Source organism: Bombus flavifrons, chromosome 5, assembly GCF_040668555.2.
Source record: "Bombus flavifrons isolate JBK064 chromosome 5, iyBomFlav1_principal, whole genome shotgun sequence".
Taxonomy (NCBI): domain Eukaryota; kingdom Metazoa; phylum Arthropoda; class Insecta; order Hymenoptera; family Apidae; genus Bombus; species Bombus flavifrons.
The window spans coordinates 8,453,271-8,473,252 of record NC_138446.1 but is presented as its reverse complement, the minus strand read 5'-3'; the positions used below and the strand labels follow the sequence as shown (position 1 = coordinate 8,473,252).

At 35.6% G+C, this 19,982-nt stretch overlaps 2 protein-coding genes and 1 long non-coding RNA gene across 7 annotated transcripts in view; 1 reads left to right on the top strand and 2 right to left on the bottom strand.

Moving 5' to 3' along the window:
• LOC138179749 (monocarboxylate transporter 10) overlaps positions 1 to 19,982 on the bottom strand; it is a 327,517-nt gene that overhangs the window by 266,470 nt on the left and 41,065 nt on the right. The gene's annotated exons all lie outside the window — the stretch shown is intronic.
• The window catches only part of LOC138179758 (uncharacterized), a 48,772-nt gene that overhangs the window by 2,964 nt on the left and 25,826 nt on the right, over positions 1 to 19,982 (top strand). The gene's annotated exons all lie outside the window — the stretch shown is intronic.
• LOC138179762 (uncharacterized) lies at positions 14,746 to 17,472 on the bottom strand. Its single transcript, XM_069112888.1, has one exon. The coding sequence runs from the start codon at positions 17,206 to 17,208 to the stop codon at positions 14,746 to 14,748; it is 2,463 nt and encodes an 820-aa protein (XP_068968989.1). The 5' UTR covers positions 17,209 to 17,472.

The window sequence follows — 19,982 nt, the reverse complement described above, 5'->3', positions numbered from 1 at the left end:
TAAACAAATTTGAACACGAATTTCATTGATCATGTTAGGGGTTTATTAATTTTCCATTCGTGTCACTATACGTTCACCAATGGAATTAATCGCATTCTCTGTAAATTTTTGCAGTACGAAAATACAATGGCTCGGGACTGTCGAATTCAATACCAGTCATTTTATTTATGGCAACATGATTTGTACGCAAAGTATTTTAAAATAAATTTTTTAAAAGGCCAATAATGGATGGCGTTTATCGGTAGTGTCATGACCGTACAATCCATAGACCAAATTCACTGCTGTGTATTCTGCCACGCGAACACAGAGACATTGCACGCCATTGGCGCTGTTAATGGCACTGATCATCGATTGGTTATCGATTAACGTACACGAAGTATAACGTTGCTCGAGTTCTTTTAATTTAACACAGTAATTACTTTTCCATTGAAGGTTGTCTTCCCAAGAGTATAATTAGAAATGTTCAACGTATTGCATAAATTTAATTGGGTTGAATTCTTTTTTTGCACTCTCTGCACTGATTTTTTTTTCTTTTATTATTGATTATATAGTATAATTCACTTTTCAATTGGTAAATTAGCCAAATTTAGTAAGAAGCGTTCGTTTTCTTTGTACTAAATTAAGAAACATTAAATTTAGGATTTGTAAAACGGAGCAAGGAAGTTTGAAGTTAGAAAAGAAGTAGAAGAAGATAGAATAATAAGCAACGTCTTGTTATTCGAGAAGTTCGGAATAAAATTAACTCTAATGAGATTTTTCGATCTTTTAGGTAACAATATATGTAAGTATTTTAGTAATCGGAAGCCAAATTCATATATAGCATTCAGTGGAATCATAGAAAGCAATCTATGACAATATGAATTTCTACCAATATCGTAGCTTATTGTTGACTTACTGCTTCTATAAAAGTAATTTTTGTTAAAGCTAATTTTTATTAGAATAGCATTTACCAAGCGAATAGAGTTATTTCTGAGTCCGTGTTAACAAAGTTAATATTCATCAGGGTGCCACAATCGTAGCTTTCTTAATTTTTTTTTTTTTTTTATAAATAATTGTGAATGTATTACTGCTTATTAGCTTTTTATTTCTATTGTTTCTACGTAACATAGTATGAGACGTCTTACTCCAAATTTAACCTTATTGTTAATCATATCCATGGTTAAGGATAAGTCCACAATAATATTTACAGTAATATTCTATTAACCATTTCTTGAAGAAATATTCAAATACTTACATATGTATATTGAAGAAATGTAAAAATTGTAATGGATTATTGTGCAGAACGTTATACATCAAAAATATTCTCTAACATCCTTAATATTTAAAAATCACAGGAAAAAGTATAATAATTCACATTTTTTATGCTTTATTTTACTCCTCCTTTTATTTCATTTTGGACATATATTTTTACATATATAGCTTCATCAATATATTGATTATTAATAAAATTCATAGATATCTATTTCTAAAAGACTCGTACACCTTTGGATTTAATAAGTCCTTTTTCTAATTATGTAAATAATTACAAGAATCGCGTTTATCGGTGATCCGATAGTAACAACATATGTATATCGGTAACAATATCGTTAACAAGCACCGCCATCGAACTTCGGTCTTTATTCGAGAATCTCTGGTGCAAGGCAACCGCAACCAGCCTGTTCAGGGTTTCCGAGAATCCATGGCTCTCTGGATTTCCATTACAATTTGTAACTTGAAACTTCTCCGGTAATACCCCGAATGGAATATTAACCTTTCGCAACTCCTGCACAGTGATTAATACCGTGGCACGACAACGAGATTGCATTGGCCGATCCTCGCACACGGTGGAATTAAAACGACGTGACTGTCGATATGATCGATTATGAGCGAATCCAGATGAAGAGAAAGGATATCGTATTGGATTTTTCATCGATTATCCTTCGATAGAGACAAATATTAGCTCTTCTTTGAATGGATTGTCTTTTTTAACGCGAGAAACTATGAAAATGTTACAGGTGAAAACTTCAAAGGCGCAAAGACGTTTTCATTTACTTCTGACAAAATATTCTTTAATTTTTTTAATTACAAAATTACGATCCTATCCAATTATAACGATTTCATTCTTTGTAAGCGAGCCGTTTCCAGGCCAACTCCAGCTTGTAAAATTTTTTAAATTTTAATACCGAGACACTTAATTAATCTTTCTTACATAATTCCATGAATTTTCCAAATGAAATGATTCACTTATTATAACTACGTGTAATAGAATATTAAATTGTATAATAAATAATAAAATCTGCTATGTTTTTATTAGGTATCTATTATATGAAAACGTTTTGCAACATAGTATAAAATATAAATTTATATAAACATTCATAGTCTAATTATCACTATTAACTTTCATGTTCATCGCTTTTCTTCCTATTCTTGTTAAATATTCTCATCCTCGAATCTAGGTTACGTGACTTATAATTTAAAGCTGTCAGTTCTGACGAGAATAAGAAAAATTGCGTCATTTAAAAAAATGAGTCCTTGGTTCGAGGTTCTTTCGCATATTTCCTCCTCATAATGTTTCCTCCCGGGCAGCTAGTTACAAATGTCCGAGTTTTATTAATTCCTTCACGGTATATGACCTAAAATTTCAAAGGAAAATGATCCCGTGCCGCCAGTTGCATGTGACACGTTGAATTAAGTTGAGAAATTTCTCAAGAGTCCTCGAGTTACATTTAACTGGGAACCCGTGAATATCCAATATCTCTACGATCTTTCTGCTCATCAATGACGTTACTTTTTCAAACCGTTCGAAAATTCGGATATCTGTTTCCATCCCAAAAGAAATTTTAATCTTTACACCCGGAGATAATTTTCATAAAATCTATTTCATGCAGTCTCATGATAACAGCTATCTCGTAACTATCAACTTCTTAAATTAAATGACAAATTAATAATTATCGGATAAGGATTTGAGCAATTAAAAGTACCAATTTAATCGTATCAGACTACGATTTTTATACATTTATAGGAAATTTGAAAGTGCAAAATTGCACAGAATGCACATAATATGAAAAAGTATAAGTATGAAAAATAAAATCAAAATTTGAGGCTTTCTATAATACTTAGTAAGCATAACAACTTTCTACCGAGTCTGTATCTTTTTTAACTATATCTATTGTTCATTTGAATTTGTATAAAAATCCAAAAAACCCATTATTTTTAACTTTTACATTAAAATGAGAATTTATTTATAAAATAACTTTAATTGATTTAAATAATACTTTCTGAATTTTTATCTTATAATACAGAATAATTATAATTTGAAGTTACTTCATTTTATTCAAAACTTTAATTTTAAAATTTACTATTTAAACAGATAACGTGAAAATTGAATTTTCAATTCTTGAAAATTTTATTTTAATTGTAATATTTATCAATTGAATTGGAGCAAATCTAAACTTGGGGCAAGTCTAATCGTATTAAGTTTTAGAAATCAATTTCAACGTGTTATAATATTCCAGCAATAACTATGATGCGATATAAAATAATTGCAAATTTTCTTTTCCATGAAGAAATTCTGATTGAATTATACCCTATCGGAAATAAACCACTGATACTTCTGACTGTTCTTACTGCACGTCAAATGACTTTTATTACTAAACAGAATTATTTCTGCTATTAACAAATGATACGGTACAAATTATAAATTACTAAACTTCAGATCAAAGTCTTTAAAAGCTGTTCTACGATTATGGTCAAACAAAGGGAACGTGTTCGCATACGAGCCCATGAAAAGGGCTCTTCCGGTACATAATTCAATCTCTGTATTGTTCCAGGTGTCATCTATGGTCCCTGTGCCGTCTTTCAACGCTGAGTCGCACAATGGACACGATTTAGTATTAAAGGCCGCTGACTTTTGGTCAAATATCGCGACGACAACCACCACGAATCGCAACGCCGCCCACATATCAGCAAACAGGCCTAAGATTCCCCGACACATTCCAGAAATTAGTTTCCACAACTGACGCTTCAGATGCTTTTCTCTTTCTGTTGAGTTGGCAACTAAGTGATTGCGGATTTTGTCATTAGGTGGTGTTGACAAAATCCGCAATCACTTAGTTGCCAACCCAATAGTATCACCAGCACATGTTTCTTTCAAGCGTTACTTTTCAGAAGCGAATTAGTTGTCGCTACACCGATGAAGATTAATAGTTGGTTTCTCTGGCAATCCAGCAACTGTAGACGCTGGCTATTTTTCAGAAGAGATAGTTTAATTGGTGGATCGGATTGCTAGATGCACGCGTTTCCTCTTCTTCATGGTCGTTTTGCCGTTCTATGTATGAGAACTCGACATGCTATCTCAATTAATTTTGTTTCATTTTTACCGTACATGGAATGTGTTTTTTAGAATAAGAGAAATATCTTAGGTTGATATTCAAAATAATTAAATATTGATTTAATAATAATTTTCAAAATAACTAGACATTAATAGAAACCCAAGATTGGATTCAGTATCGGCATTCCATATTGAAGATTAATTACGTGTTCATCTATTACCAGAAAATTAATGATGTAACTTTTTAGAATAGGAAGTTGCTTCAATTTTCTTAAATCCTTCACGTCGATCTTTGTAATTTCTCTAATACGTACACATTAACAGAAAACAAACCAAATTGGATTCAATATTGGCATTTAAATATAGTTGGAGATTAATTAGAAGCTCATCTGGCTGTTATCAGACAGTTTGTGATATTCAGAATTGGTATTTGCATAAGGGTAAAGGTCAACTAGAAATTCATCGATTATCAAATAATTTATGGTATAATTTTATAAGACAGGCAACCATAATATTTTGCATGAAAACTTAGATTAATTGAAACTGTGTATTTGCTTTCGGTTATTAAAATACGAAAATACAATTAAATTATCAAATTCTGGAAGCAATTTATTCAATGTGAATCAGTTAAAGAGATGTTTCAACTTATATTGCAAAATGTTAATATATCAAGGCCAACAGAATTCCAAACCTGTAGCGATTCTTAACAATGTTGCAAAATATTGTATTTTCTGACGTTCCAAATGATTTTTTTTAGAGCTATTTATGTATAATTATTTTACAAACGATTTCATCACTATTGCAAATATCTGTTTACACAACTGTGAGTAGATAATTTGCCTGTAATAAAAGTAAGTCATGTCGAGAAACGCAACTGTATGGAAATTAAATCGCTTCTTCGCAATTTATATAAGTATTTGTAATATTTGAAATTTTCAACATGGAGTACGTTTACTAGATGAAGCGGTCGTTTTCCTAATATTAAATATCGGAAGATTAAATGACCAAAAATTAAGAATTAACGGAAATTCCATTTCAAGTTCGGAAACTTGTTTAACCGTGACCCGCGTTTTAACCGCAAGAGGGTGTGCGAATATTACCACAGATATTGGATATCGAGTTTGTTAATTATTTCAACGTTTTCAGTTATCAGTAACCGAAAGTGGAGCTACGCTTCGCCACGTGATAATTTCCAAAAGCAATTCTATGTAAAAATACTCAGAAATTCGGGATTATTATTCGCACCGATATTGTAAAAATTCACTCGCGTGCTAAAAGTTAGCTCTTTGTATCCTTAGCAACAGAAACCAGAAAATTCCACTCGGAAATTTACATAGTTTTACTACTAGAAAATTTATTACTAGAAAATGTTACTATGTGTTCACATATGGAATTACCAATTTTTAAATGGAAACTGGCTTTATTTTAATAATAAAATTAATGATCATACATACGACATATATATATAATAAATGAATATGATTTGCACGAACACATTCCCCACGTTTTGCTTTCCTAAATGATTTTGTTGAAACGCATAGAAACAGAATGTACTGATAATCTGAATATCTAATTATTTTCACCAAGTAATAATCAAAATGCTCATCTGTGTGCAATCTCATCGTAGATCGTTTCAAATATCGTGTACAGTTTTATATCTTATATATTTCTGCATACTTTCAAAAATTTATTCAGACTGCTGAGTCATTGTTTTGTGATCTGTTTTTCTTCTATTATCGAGTACAGAGATTTCGCTGGTCGACTTTTTGTTTGTCCTATAGTGTCACGTTTAAAACGATTTTCGAAATTCGTTTCGTTCTATTCGCGCGAGAGCGTTTTCGCATTGAATACGCAGTGTGCTTTACGAGGATTGCCGGGCAGGCAGAGATCCCACGGATAAAAGCTCGTTGATGGATTTATCGAAACGCGTTCCGCTATCGGGCATAGCTAAATTCGTATCGGCACATTGAAATGTTGGCAATCAAAGCGCGTCTTAACCATTGCACTATCGTGAAAGTGGTCAAAAAGTGCTATCATGACTGTGTTATGTACTCTGCAAAGTGGATGACAAAATTTAATTAGTTAATTCTATTATTGCAGTCATATATACATTATACTTAATATATTATTCATGTGTTGGATATTTTTTATCACAGTTGGTTAAATTTTATTAGGACTGGTTATTGAAAACTTGTATTCTTGGATGCAAGAATGGTCTTATTGAGTAAAAAATTAAATATTATACTTTACGTATTAGTAAACTATAGTAATAAAATACACTGGTATAAACTAATACATTTGAATTCTCTGCAAACTCTGCAAAGTGGATGACAAAATTCAATTAATTTTATTATTGCACTCATATATACATTATACTTAATATATTATTCATGTGTTGGATATTTTTTATCACAATTAGTTAAATTTTATTAGGACTGGTTATTGAAAACTTGTATTCTTGGATGCAAGAATGGTCTTATTGAGTAAAAAATTAAATACTTTACGTATTAGTAAACTGTAGTAATAAAATACACTGGTATAAACTAACATATTTTAATTCTTCTCCATGTAAATTCGTAATATATAATAATCATTCGTACACAGAAAACAATTCATAAACTGCTATTATAGTGACTCTGTGTAGTCGACAAGTTAATTATGTTATGAATGATTCGATTTAGCAAAATAATAATTATATCATTCGACATGTATATTTTTCGAACATTCGGAAAGATGATATCGAAATAGGACAACGTGATTCGCTAGTATGTCTAATTACTCTTTGAACAATTAAGGTCGCGTTACTTTGTTTCAGTTAGTCAACATCATGTTAACGCTTCCAGCATCCTAATTCAATTAAATATACATTGCCCCAACTAATTGACTTGCGTACGTGTATAATTAACTAGAGGAACCATAGGTATATAAATGTCATTGATTCTTGCCTTTGGTTAATTCGACCTGAAGCACACGCTTGCTCCCAAATTGTGTCGTATAAAGGTACACTTATGTTTTCACGTCACTGCATCGTTGCAAATTAACATTTTCATTCTTTTTTTAGAAAATATTCCGCAGTAAGGAAGAAATATATCATTTTTTACTGTTTCTCGTTAATGGTAGCAAATAGTGTTTAAGATATAAAATTGTTTATCTACCGAGATATATAAAATATATTACAATAAAAAAATAATTTCTACGTGCTATAGTATTCTCTAATTTATAAATTCATATTGTCCATTTTAGTTTGACAATCAGATATATTAAAACGAGCAAATTTCTTCATTTCATGTTTGTATAAATTGATTTAATGCATATTTGGAAAATAATATTTTATATTAAATATTATCTATAACGATTAAATATTGCAATTCTTTTTCTTTCGCATCGACTTGTACTAATTTTACATCGAAATTCTTAATACTAATTAAATTAGCTGATATTTCATTCTCATCTCGAAAGTCTTCTGATTTACTATTTTTCGTATAGTTTACTCGATAGAAGAAAATTTCATTTCAGATACACGCATATAGATAATGAATTAAAAATTTATAGAAATAAATCCTAATTCCAACGTATTATCTTCCAGTCCACAAATTTGTACCTGCCACTTTTATTTGACCAGACGAATATTTATAACACGCGGATTGCTTAATTACGTTCTTTAATTATAACTAGATATTTAACGTTCCGCTGTAAATAAAACAAATTCATACCACCAATGAATAAAGAGAAAGAAAGCATGGAAAGGAGAACAATAGAGTTGGACCACACGTAATTACTCAGCAGAACGCCACCCGTGGAACATTTTACTGGAGAGTTATTGCAACACGTAACTGATATACTCGCACGATTAATCCACACGCGTGTTGCTCTTGAATTACAAAAGCAACATTGTTAAGACAACGATAATTAGTCTGATGCAATTAAATAGCGTAATCGGATTTGAAATTTCCGCGCTGGTACCATTTTCTTGTATTCATAAACACTCTAAAGAATGGTATTATACTTGATGCCTGGTTAACAATTTTATCAAATTCATGCTATAAGATTTGTTAATAAATAGAAGAAAATGGGAGGTATTTTTTAATCCTTATGAGACTAATGGTACAATATTTCCTTTTTGAAAAACACACAGTTACACCACACGTGCGTTAAATAACTTCTTTAATGATTAGCTCCTAAAAGTGAGCAATTATTATTGTCCCTATCATGAAACAAAAATAACGTTTAATCTTCTTTTAATCTTTAATTATTAATCCTCCCTTTAATCAGAAAACAATTCATCACTGACGAAGAATTACCTAAATCCTTAATTATCGGATCTCCCCGATACCGAGGACAACTAATTTCCCATAATTCAATATTTCCTGTAATGAGTGAAGAACAAAAGTGCCTCTGACATGTTTCATTAATCCATCACGTTCCATTAATTAATCACTTTGATGCCACGTGGCTCAGGGTTCTTAGTTCGCTATCTACACCTATTCGTTAAGTAAAATACGCTCGTTAGCTAGGCTGGAAATTCGTTTATCGATTGATTATCGTTGATAGTGGATTACCAGACGATCCTTATGAGATCTATCAAGGGGATGCCTGACGTCTTTGCGAGCGGCTCGACAGTCAACATCGTTGAAATTTAAATGCATAATCGAGCATTGATGACTCAAAATCCACTAAGACTGTGAAAGATTTGAATTCGATGAAGATCGCGTAACTAACTTATACAGAGACTTAATCTCAGATTTCTTTCTTCCCCGCTTGCTAAGGAGACCTGGAAGGATATATAATGCCGTTTTTTATGAGCATACATCTTTTATGTAGGGCAATTTCCTCAGAAATGATCCTCGTATCCTGTACAGGAAGCGACGACTGGATCGCGTTAAATTTGATACTTTACCTTCGTCACAAGTCACACTACCAGTAGCGTGGGAAAAAGTAATTAGTGTGCTAGTAGGTTTGCTAACGGTATGATTTGTGGCGGCACTCAACAGCGCCTTAGGTTACGAACGTTCGGGACCCGGGTTCAAATCCCGGCGACTGAGTCCGATTTTTCTTCTATGCATCAAAAACGGAAGAAAATCAGCAGTACCCCATCAGCGACATCTACAGCCAGCAGCTACAATTATCACGGACAATACTTACACCTCAGATTTATTTCAATATCTTTCACGCCAACACAAAATCAAGCATGATGCTCCGTCAGTTTATATGCACGCAGTCATCATTCGTCACTAAATCCTCTCGTCACAACGGCTCTCTTTCACGCCGACCACACTCGACAACGCTGACAACACCACTCCCAATGCGGACAACATTCTCCTACCACACTGGCAACACTAAAGCTTCCCAATTCACTCACGGCTACCTTTTATACCCTGGCTCCGGTATACCTGGCACGCACATGTTCCATGGCTAAATAGACCTTCTTAATTATTCATGGTTTTCCTCCGATACTACAATAGTATTCTTTTTTATTGGAAGAAATGCATGATTTTATCACGCTGAATCTTGAAAATTGATGTGTAGAGGATGGTTGGTCGTTGATCGTGTGATTTAAATGACGAGATAACTCGATGTTGAAACCGTCAAATGTATTTAAAGATATTTAATAAATACAGAGAATGTTCGCTAAGACGCTCGGTACTAACTGATTCGCTAAAGACTGTGTGTTGATCGCAGATAAAATCGCTCGAGTCTGAGACTGAAAAACTGGTCCCCTTATGATCGCGTTCGTTTATTTATACTGGTCGGGGAGAGCCGGAAAATTTAAATTGAAGTTTGTTTGACGGTTGCGCGTAGCGGCGACATTGTTTTATAACCCGGAGTTTATTTATTATTACATTATATGCATCTTAACGATATTGATACTCCGAGACAAAACAACATGATTCGAATTGTCCTCTAGCTCACGTGCCGCTACAGATGTTTCTGAATTTGAACAATTCGATTGCTCTTGCTAATATGCGTTACATAAATTCTAAGCTTAAGGTGATTCGTTATATATACAGAGTTGTACAAATTAGTTTTTCCATCATGATTATATATCTTCCAGCTGAAATGAAACACAAGTTATTCGAGATTTGTTTGGTTGCCTTGCTTTAATATAAAGTTGGACCAACGCTATTCACGTAACTGGGACTTAATTTTATCACTGGCGGCTGTGATATTGCTATTTATCGCTCGGCAGCTTCATGTTGTATCGTATCATATGGATTATTGGCTTTATTTTTCACAAATCTGCATAGAAAAAAGCCTAACGATATCGAATCATATCACCTTCTTGGCGGACAATTGATGTCTCCTCTTCGTGAAATTAAGTATCCATTAAATAATAATAAATTTTAGCAATTGACGCATATTGCTGCGCCGTATAGCAACGTTCCATGGTGATTTGTTTATGTCTCCTGACGAAATCTATCGAAAACATAAAATAATAAGACACGTCAATCCGTTTTGACGCTCAAATATATTGACCTCGATATAAGTTCTTACGAGGTTCGCAACATTTAGAATATTTGTATAATTCTATCTCTGGATTCAGATATAAAGAATCCTGAAATACAATACACACTCAGCCACTTTTTTAAACCAGTTACACGAAATTTTATCCGACTGGAAACTCTTGAACGTCGGTTGTGGTTATCAAAAGAGAAGAATTATGAAGCTAGCTGTTAAGCTTTTGAAACGAGCTTAAAGCGCATTGTAGCGCGAGATCAGATTCCGGAATCGCTGGATAGGAAAGGTGGACACCAGGCAATTGCTATTTTTCTTTCTTTCGCCGTACAAGCGGCTATCTTGGAATGAAGCATTTTCCAACGTCCAAGATAAAACACAACTGGCCGTGGACCATGTGTAGGAACGGAGTACGAATTGGTTTTTCAGTCGAATGGGTCGGTATTTTGTTACCGCGACGTTTCTCACGGAATAATATTGCCTTTTCCAACTGGTACGTGCATTGTGCTTGGAACTTACATACGATGGACCTAAAACGTTCCAGCGTCACTTTCTGGTTCCACCAAATAGGATTAGGGACCGGTTCTCAAAACTTTCGAATTGCTAAAACTTCAGTGTTTTCGTTATAGTTGCACTTTTTTTCGTTTTATCGTTGGAATTCTTTATCTTTAGCAGAAAATTATTTAATCATCGCATGTTGATACGTTAAATCTGGATTATGAGTCAACGTCTATTAGATTCCTTTGGATTCTTCAGTTTGCCAAAATTATTTTCTCTAGCTACAATATGATTTACCATAGACTAGCCATGCATATCTACATGTAAAATAAATTAATCGATTATGATCGATATAGTTACATAAAATAGATTAATCAATTACACAGTACTAAAATTTCTGTGTTTTCCATATAAATCCTTGAAAGCAATAACGATGCTTTTTATACATTCTATTATAACTAAAAATGACGGAATATTCTCGTGCAGAACATCAGAAGATAGGGTACTATACATATAAGTATAATGTAGAAGCATCATAACTTAAAGCTCTTTGTAAATTCTTCTCGCTTTAGTCTTCTTCTTTATCTATTCCATAAAATAATCATAACTTTGCCAAACGAAACGAATTGACTTAAGTGAAGAAATAAGCAAAAGCAGAAAAACAGAATACAATTTCGCAATCTACATTCAAAAAGCTCGCCAGTACTGCCAATTAGAAGCAAGAACCGCGAAACGTCTATCTACCCCTGCTATTCTACTTTCTAAAAGAAATCTACTAAAAGCCAACAAACAAAGAGAAAAAGGAGGAACCAGAAGAGAAAAAAAATCACGTACAAAGTACAGCGAAAGAGGGTGCGTATTTACAAGAGAAGCAGCGAACAGGGCATGAATATGTAACGCCTTTAATTTCCATTCGATGCAAACGAAGCTCGCAGATTTTAAACACCAAAACCTAGCTTCCTGAAAAGTGAATCCACCATTCAGCCTCACCGATAAATTCACGTCAAAGACAATGATTCACGAAGACGTATATTTCTCCTTCTCTTTTTAATCTTTCTCACGAAAAAGGGGAAGATTTCTTGCGGTGAATCGCGTCCTCACGTTAAAATATCGCTCTTGGGATGTTTCACAGCGAAGGGGTGGAAATTTCTGGTGAATAGTTAGGGTTATAAATTAAACCATTAAGCTGGTGCACGGTGTCAAGGATTACACGGCCCGATTCTTTCTCGCTTATTGATGGACTCTTGCCGTTGGCGCTAATTGACTTTGATAATCGCCGTGGATTACGCCTCGTGGATTTCCTACTTTCGAGTGAAATCGAACGGATCTCGCTAATTCTCGTTGTCTTGGAAACTTCTTTGCTCGCTGTTGCTGGATCCTCAAGTATTGTAGCATGTATTAGGTTGTCCGAAAAGTGTCTTTCTTTCGCAAACGTGTTTTTTTACAACACGTGAAACCAAGTCTGTGAAATGTCGTGGTGTTTATCTCAACAGAACAAAATAATATAAAACTGAAAACGTTGTGCGTTTATTATCATAAAACAAAAGAAACTTTTCGGACAACCTAATATTTTGGTCGATGTACAGTAACAGTATAGGAATATTACCAAAGTATGCAAATTAATGACAAACTAATAATTAGAAGTAGTCTCCTCCCTTTTCATCACTAAATTTTTTCCCTCCAATTCTTATTGTAATATTAACATACGAAATATGCAAGAGATTTCCTTTTGCTTTCTTTGCTTTCCACTCGTTTCCCCCTTAAACTTTTTCCTCCCAAGTTTTATTATAATATTAGTATATGAAATATGGAGGAAATCTTTCTTTGCTTCCTTCTCTTTCCTTTCCCTTTTACCCTTTAAGTTTCCTTTCCTCCCAATCTTTGTTATGATACTAATATGATATTACAGTATTAAATAATACAATAGAAAATTACATAACACCGATTAGTCCAATTAAATGTTCTCCCTTTCTTCAATCGACTTTTTATTCATCCGTATACCACTCCGTTCCTCTTTCTCGTTTCTCTCTTCTTTCTTCTTTATCAACGAAGACAAACAAACTCATCGGTCACGTGTGCAATCAGCTCTACACGATAAGTGTAAAACGTCTGTGGAACACGTTAGGGGATTGCGGCGAACAATATTCAATTACATCGATTAATTAACGCGTCTTCCGTGGGGATGTTCGTGTCATCGGTTTCCGGGCTCGTTAACCGCAGAGATTCCACGGAGGTTACGGCGAGAGAAATCGCCCCTTTGAACGGGCGCCTTTGCTCGAGATGTATTTGATCACGATTCGGCTCGAACGAGGGTTGTAACCCATCCCGTTTAACGTTTGCTATTGGTTTCCTGGGAGCTGTGCCACGCGATCTTGTACTCGAGATAAACCTCTAGCACGCTCGCTCAGGAAGACATTATGGACTTTTACGATGGTGGACTGGTTTTGAAAAAGTGATTTTTACGAGTGCAGAGCCCCTTCAACGTCGAATATTCTTGTCGTTTTTAGGGGATGACGAATATAGTAGGATATGCTAGGACGATTTTTAAACTTTTTAATTTTAAATTTTTTAAATTTTTAAATTGTAACATTAGTTCGTTCTAAGATACATTAAAATGCACACACACACGCACATACTGCCGGCTATTGGTAAGTATTAGGATTACCTATTTACTCGTTACAGTTGTAGCAAAATTCTAACAAATTTTTCTTCGTTTAGTATGTTACATCGTAAGGCAATATGAATAAAAATTAATACTAAAATAATTGAGAAGCGAAAGCAGTGGAAGGTATACGATTTAAGTTAACGTAACAGCCTAATGATTATGGTCGGCATTGTATTATATGTGTTTAGGAATAATCTGTTGCAAATCTACAATGAAGAGCAAAATTCTTATCTAATACGATGATTTAAATGAGAGAATTTTAATACAAGTGCAAGAATATGTATAGGCAATTAATTCATTTAATTTGTAAACTTTGTATTCAGATCTAGATTAATTAGTTTCCTCGCTATATTCTGTCAGCTTATGGCTGAAACTATACATATATATATATATATATGTAATATCGTGATATAATATATTTACAAGGAATGGATGATACAGATGTTGATTTGACAGAAAAGACGATTGTAGTTCAACCTGAACTATTCACACCAAACATACAGAAAACAGCACAATTAAATAATTAGATAACGACTCGACTTTTTACAAAATGCAATCCACACTCTCTCGGTCACGCCACACGCCAACAACTGACTGTTGATTCCCCCTCTTTTCCGTCGCTTGGCAACCGCTCGTGGGCAAGATCACGTAGGCCTACTCTTTCCAAAACTACGCGATAGAAAAAACAAACGCCTAACGCCTCGGCTCTCGCGACACTTCACGCGGTTCACCCGCCAACTCCCAGGCCTCTCACTCACGATACTACACTCGGCCATCCTGCAATAACATCTGCCCTCAGATGTTGCCTTCTATCTCGCTGTCATCTGATGCGTTTTGCTTCCCTTTCTCTCGCTTCCCGTTTTGCTCTGCGTTTCTCCGCTTCTTTCTCATATTCCTTTTGTTTGCGACGTTCCCGCGTCTCCCATGCTCTCAAACGCTCTTGATAAGCTGCTTCTTTTTCTCTCGCTCTTCTTTCGTTCTTTTTCCTCTCCTTCGCCTCTTCCTCTTCCTCCCTTTCACGCATAATTTCTCTTTCAGTTTTCCTTGCTTCTTCTCTTTCACGTTCTCTTTCTCGTTCCCTGTCCCTTTCCCTTTCTCTATCTCTTTCACGTTCTCTTTCACGCTCTCTTTCGCGGTCACGGTCTCTTTCTCTTTCTCTTTCTCTATCTCTTTCTCGATCTCTATCTCTATCACGATCTCTGTCGCTTCTCTGACGATCCCTCTCTCGTTCCTTAGATCTAGATTTAGACCGCCTTTTGTCTCTTCTACTACTTCCGGTACTACTACTGCGACCTTTATGAGACGTGGGACTACCAAGATCGCCGTCTTGATCGTCTTTAGTGTTACTGCCATCACGCCTGTCTCGTCGCTCTTTTTCACGTTTCTCCCGTTCTTCTTTCTCAACAGCTTCTTTCTTCCGTTTAACTTGAGCCTTCTCCTCCTCCTGCTTCCATAATTCCATCAACTCGTCCACCTCTTTTTTCTCCGAAGGTGCCAATCTTCGCGGCCTTCGAACCACAGGTTTGTCACTCTTTAACACGATTTTTGCCGTTATCCCAACGTCCCGCTTTTTCTCCGGCTTATACCCCTTAATGATATCGCGAATTGCTTCCCGATAATGCGGTTCCTGCACGTGTGTTAGGTCTATTTCATCAGTCTGTTCTATCGCGTTGATTCTAAATATATCCGGCACGTCTTTGTTAGTCTGTTCGTCAAGCCGCAAGAAAGTCACTTCGCCTCGCTTAACCCGTAATTCTACCTGATCCAGAAAATCAGTGCCCAACAACATGCCGTGCTTCGTCAATATTTTGTTCGAAACAACGTGTAAAGTGATTGGCAGTTTATACCCATCAACCAACATTACCTTGGTGAATTCACCCCAGGTCTCATTGCCAGCGGAACTAAGACCGTCGAACTTAAGTTTACATTTACCTAGCGGTGGTGACCCTAACCTCGCATACTCGTCTGATCGAATGAATGTGAGATCACTACCCGTATCCACTAATGCCACAAACCTACAATCATCTATCATCACTTCCTTCATATACTTCCCCTTCTCGGATCTTGACACTACGCAGGTCTCTTTCGGTCGCGCCGTACACCTCGCTGCAACATGTCCAAATCCGCCGCACTCGAAACACCTAACACCTTTTCCTCTCTCCGGACACTTAACACTTAGATGATCCTCACTACCACAAATGAAGCATCTTCTTTTCTTCATTACATCTGCAGATTGACTGAGCTTCTCTTTCTTCTCGGTTTTAGCCGGCTTCACGATCGACTTTACTCTGCGACTCTTCTGCTCTTCGTACATCACTAACCTCTTCCTCAATTCTTTGATTGACGTAGCGCCGTATAATATAGCCTTATTTCTCTCGTCGTCTATTATTCCATCCACTATGTATTCCACCTTTGCTTCCTCCTCTATGTCCACATGGCTGGCTATTTCGAGCATGCGGTACATGTAAGCCAAACATGCTTCATCACTCTCCTTTTTTGTTTCTTCAAGTTTCTGATGTACCTGCCTACTGTTAACTTTCCTCGAAAATTCTTTCACTAGCCCCCTCTTCAACTCATGCCAAGTCCTGGCGTGACACTCGAAGCTCGCGAATATTTTCGCTGATCCCTTCAGCAGCTTCCTCGCGTAGACTGTCTTCTGTCCATCCGACCACATGCACGTATCAGCGACTTCCTCGAACGACTCGAACCATCGTTCGACATTTTCACCTTTGTTGCCACTAAACGACTCTAATGCATCTTCGACGTCTCTGAAACTCAGTGTCGAACCAACACATGCCCTTCGACAATATTCATCACGGTCCTGATACACCCTTCGCGTACCTCTCTTGTGTCTTCTTGCGTATTTTTTGTCATCTTCGTCCTCACTTTCGTCGTCGCTTTCTTCTTCCGACGAAACATCGTTACCGTCCATGGCCGCTTGTAGTCGTGCGCGTAATTCTGCTTTTCTTCCCGTCGTTTTTAAACCCAAACTAGCAAGGCGCTCTTTCAACTCCTTCGTATTCATTTTCTCAACATTTTCGTCTTCGTTACAATCACGCTCAGCTCTCTGTACATTTTCTAAATCTCGTTGACCGGTTGGCTCTTCACCGCCCGTCGCTCCCTTAGGATACGATTGTCCAGCCCTACACGCCCGATTCAGCCTCGCAATCAGCACTGACCTCGCGCCCGATATAGGGAGGTTCATTCGCGCGAGCTTACTTCTCAGCTCCTCCAGCGTCGAACCTTCTTCACCCGACAATCGTTCGTCCCCGACGTTAGCCATTTTTTCACACTACACCAACTTAAATGGTCAACGATATCGTCTTTTACCGCACCGCGTACCGGTAAACTCACAACTAGCGCGAATAGCTCTGTTAAACCGTTTCGTTTTCTGTCTTGTCCAATCCCGGCTGAGCCCCCAAAAAATGTAATATCGTGATATAATATATTTACAAGGAATGGATGATACAGATGTTGATTTGACAGAAAAGACGATTGTAGTTCAACCTGAACTATTCACACCAAACATACAGAAAACAGCACAATTAAATAATTAGATAACGACTCGACTTTTTACAAAATGCAATCCACACTCTCTCGGTCACGCCACACGCCAACAACTGACTGTTGATTCCCCCTCTTTTCCGTCGCTTGGCAACCGCTCGTGGGCAAGATCACGTAGGCCTACTCTTTCCAAAACTACGCGATAGAAAAAACAAACGCCTAACGCCTCGGCTCTCGCGACACTTCACGCGGTTCACCCGCCAACTCCCAGGCCTCTCACTCACGATACTACATATATATATATATATATATATATATATATATATATATATATATATATGTAGGAAAATAATTGAGAGAAATAATTTTGCTATTAGAAATAATCAATGAGTAAATAGTTGAACTAGCCTAATGATCAATTTCGTGACTTCATCGACGACTTCAAAAACATTGCTATTATTGTAGAAAGTACACGCGAAGACTAAAATATATTTGGTGGTTGAAATACCGACGATTGTTTTTAGACGTGAATTCCTATGTCAGAGATGCATTAGACGCGAAGAAATTTACAGCTTTTGAAAACCTTTTGGCAGCTTTCCAAACGCTGTCGTGGGAACGTTTTTGATCTCGCAAGAAAACTCATCTTCCTAACCATTAAGTGGTTATCCAGACATGTTTAAATCATGTTTTGTTGCATTACGAATGTACAAACGGAATGACTAATGATAATCCCTTTATTTGTCGGAATTTATTCGTCGCTTTAGTTAAAACACAGTCTCGTGTTTTATGTTGTAAGATTTCGGTGAAATTACAAATTGCATACATGTTAATAATCTCGCCATTACAATTACTCGTCTCACAGAGAATCAGAAGCACACACGAGCTCACAAAAATATTCGATCGCTTCTAGAAATCTTTTGTGAATATGTCAAACGTGTTACATGAGGCATCACGATTATATTAGCACAGTTTGCAACTAGTCTGGAAATTGCAGGATATTTCACACATGTATACGCATAGATATTTCGCAGCGGGCACAGAAGTATTTAAACGGTCAATTACTTCAATAAACCTCAGTCATTATGTTAATAAACCTTAACTTTCAGTGCGATCGTACTTAACATTTATTATGTTCCTAATTATGGCCATTTATATCGTTAATTAATTACCAGGTATGTGTTTGCAATGAATATTTCGTAACTTCTATATACATTTTCAGATTGCTTTCAAATTTGATCGATATAACCGTAACAGTCTCGGTTTCATGCGATGCTAAAGAAATTTCAAAATGTTTTGTTATATAAAACATAAAATAATATATGTTTTATATTATCTAAAACATAGAGTTCGATATAACATAAAAGTTTTCTATCTTGGAAATGTAGTGATTGACTAGTAGTAGTAGCTGATGCTATTAGAGGAAAAGTCTCCAGAGAGACGGCGGGAGATGGAAAACGGTACAACAGCAACGAAGTTCCGCCTGGTCAACACACGTCCCTTCGAGATCGGCCGGGAAACGATTACGAACGATTACGTGTGAGACTCGTGCAGAGTCGAAAAGTACTAAAGGAACTTCGTGCTACGAAACTTTCGTCGAATCCGATTTCGTGAATGGATCGGAGAGTTTTCGTTATCGAGGTGAATCTAATTTAATGACCTTCTTACGATGGTAAGATCGAGGTTGTTTAGGGAGTTTTGCTCTCACACAAGAGATAAAAGAATTGTGGAACGTGCGATGCTTGGAATAATTGGCGAAGGAAGTTCAGATTAAAATAGAAATCGATTTCACTTGATTTTTGTATGTCTCTTGTATATTCACGATAAATGAAGATTGTACAAATTGTTGTAAAACAACAGTGTTAATGTTGTTGCGACTCGTAGATCTTGTTAATCAGAAATATTTTCGAATATATCTTTAACGAAAACGTTCTTAAAAGGCGTCAGAAATTAGGAATTCTTAAATGAATAAAATTATAATACTATTCTGTTATACAAACTTTCAGTGTCACTTTTTCAATTTAACTCCCATATTCGTGAAATTTTCTTGCACAATGTTTTTCGAAACTTAGTCTATTCGAAATCTAAATCGATTAATTTCTTGTATTTTTGTTTCATTTATTATTCTAATTAGAATATTAAAGAATATTATAATACAAAAATTATCTTATAATCGTTCTTCTAGAAAGATAAAACGTGTTTTTAAAACTATTCTAAATTAAAACTTGTTCACTTAAACGTAATTATTTAACAAAATTTTAAGATTTCTCTCAACACGACAAATATGAAATATGCTCGTAAAAATGAACACTGCGATAGAAAACAAAAGACAGACAGTGAGTCACTTGTTTAATATCTATCGGACATTGATCTAATCATTTTAACGCATTAAATTCACCATCCATCATTTGTTCAACTGCTCAACGTGTGTCATTTCGTTCAGAACGAGCATAGATCATTTAGGGGAAGATTTAGGTCGCGTTTTCTGCACGATCATTTACGGCAATATCTTTTCTAATGCAACACGTAGTTCCCTAGAAAATTCTATCGCGCGCT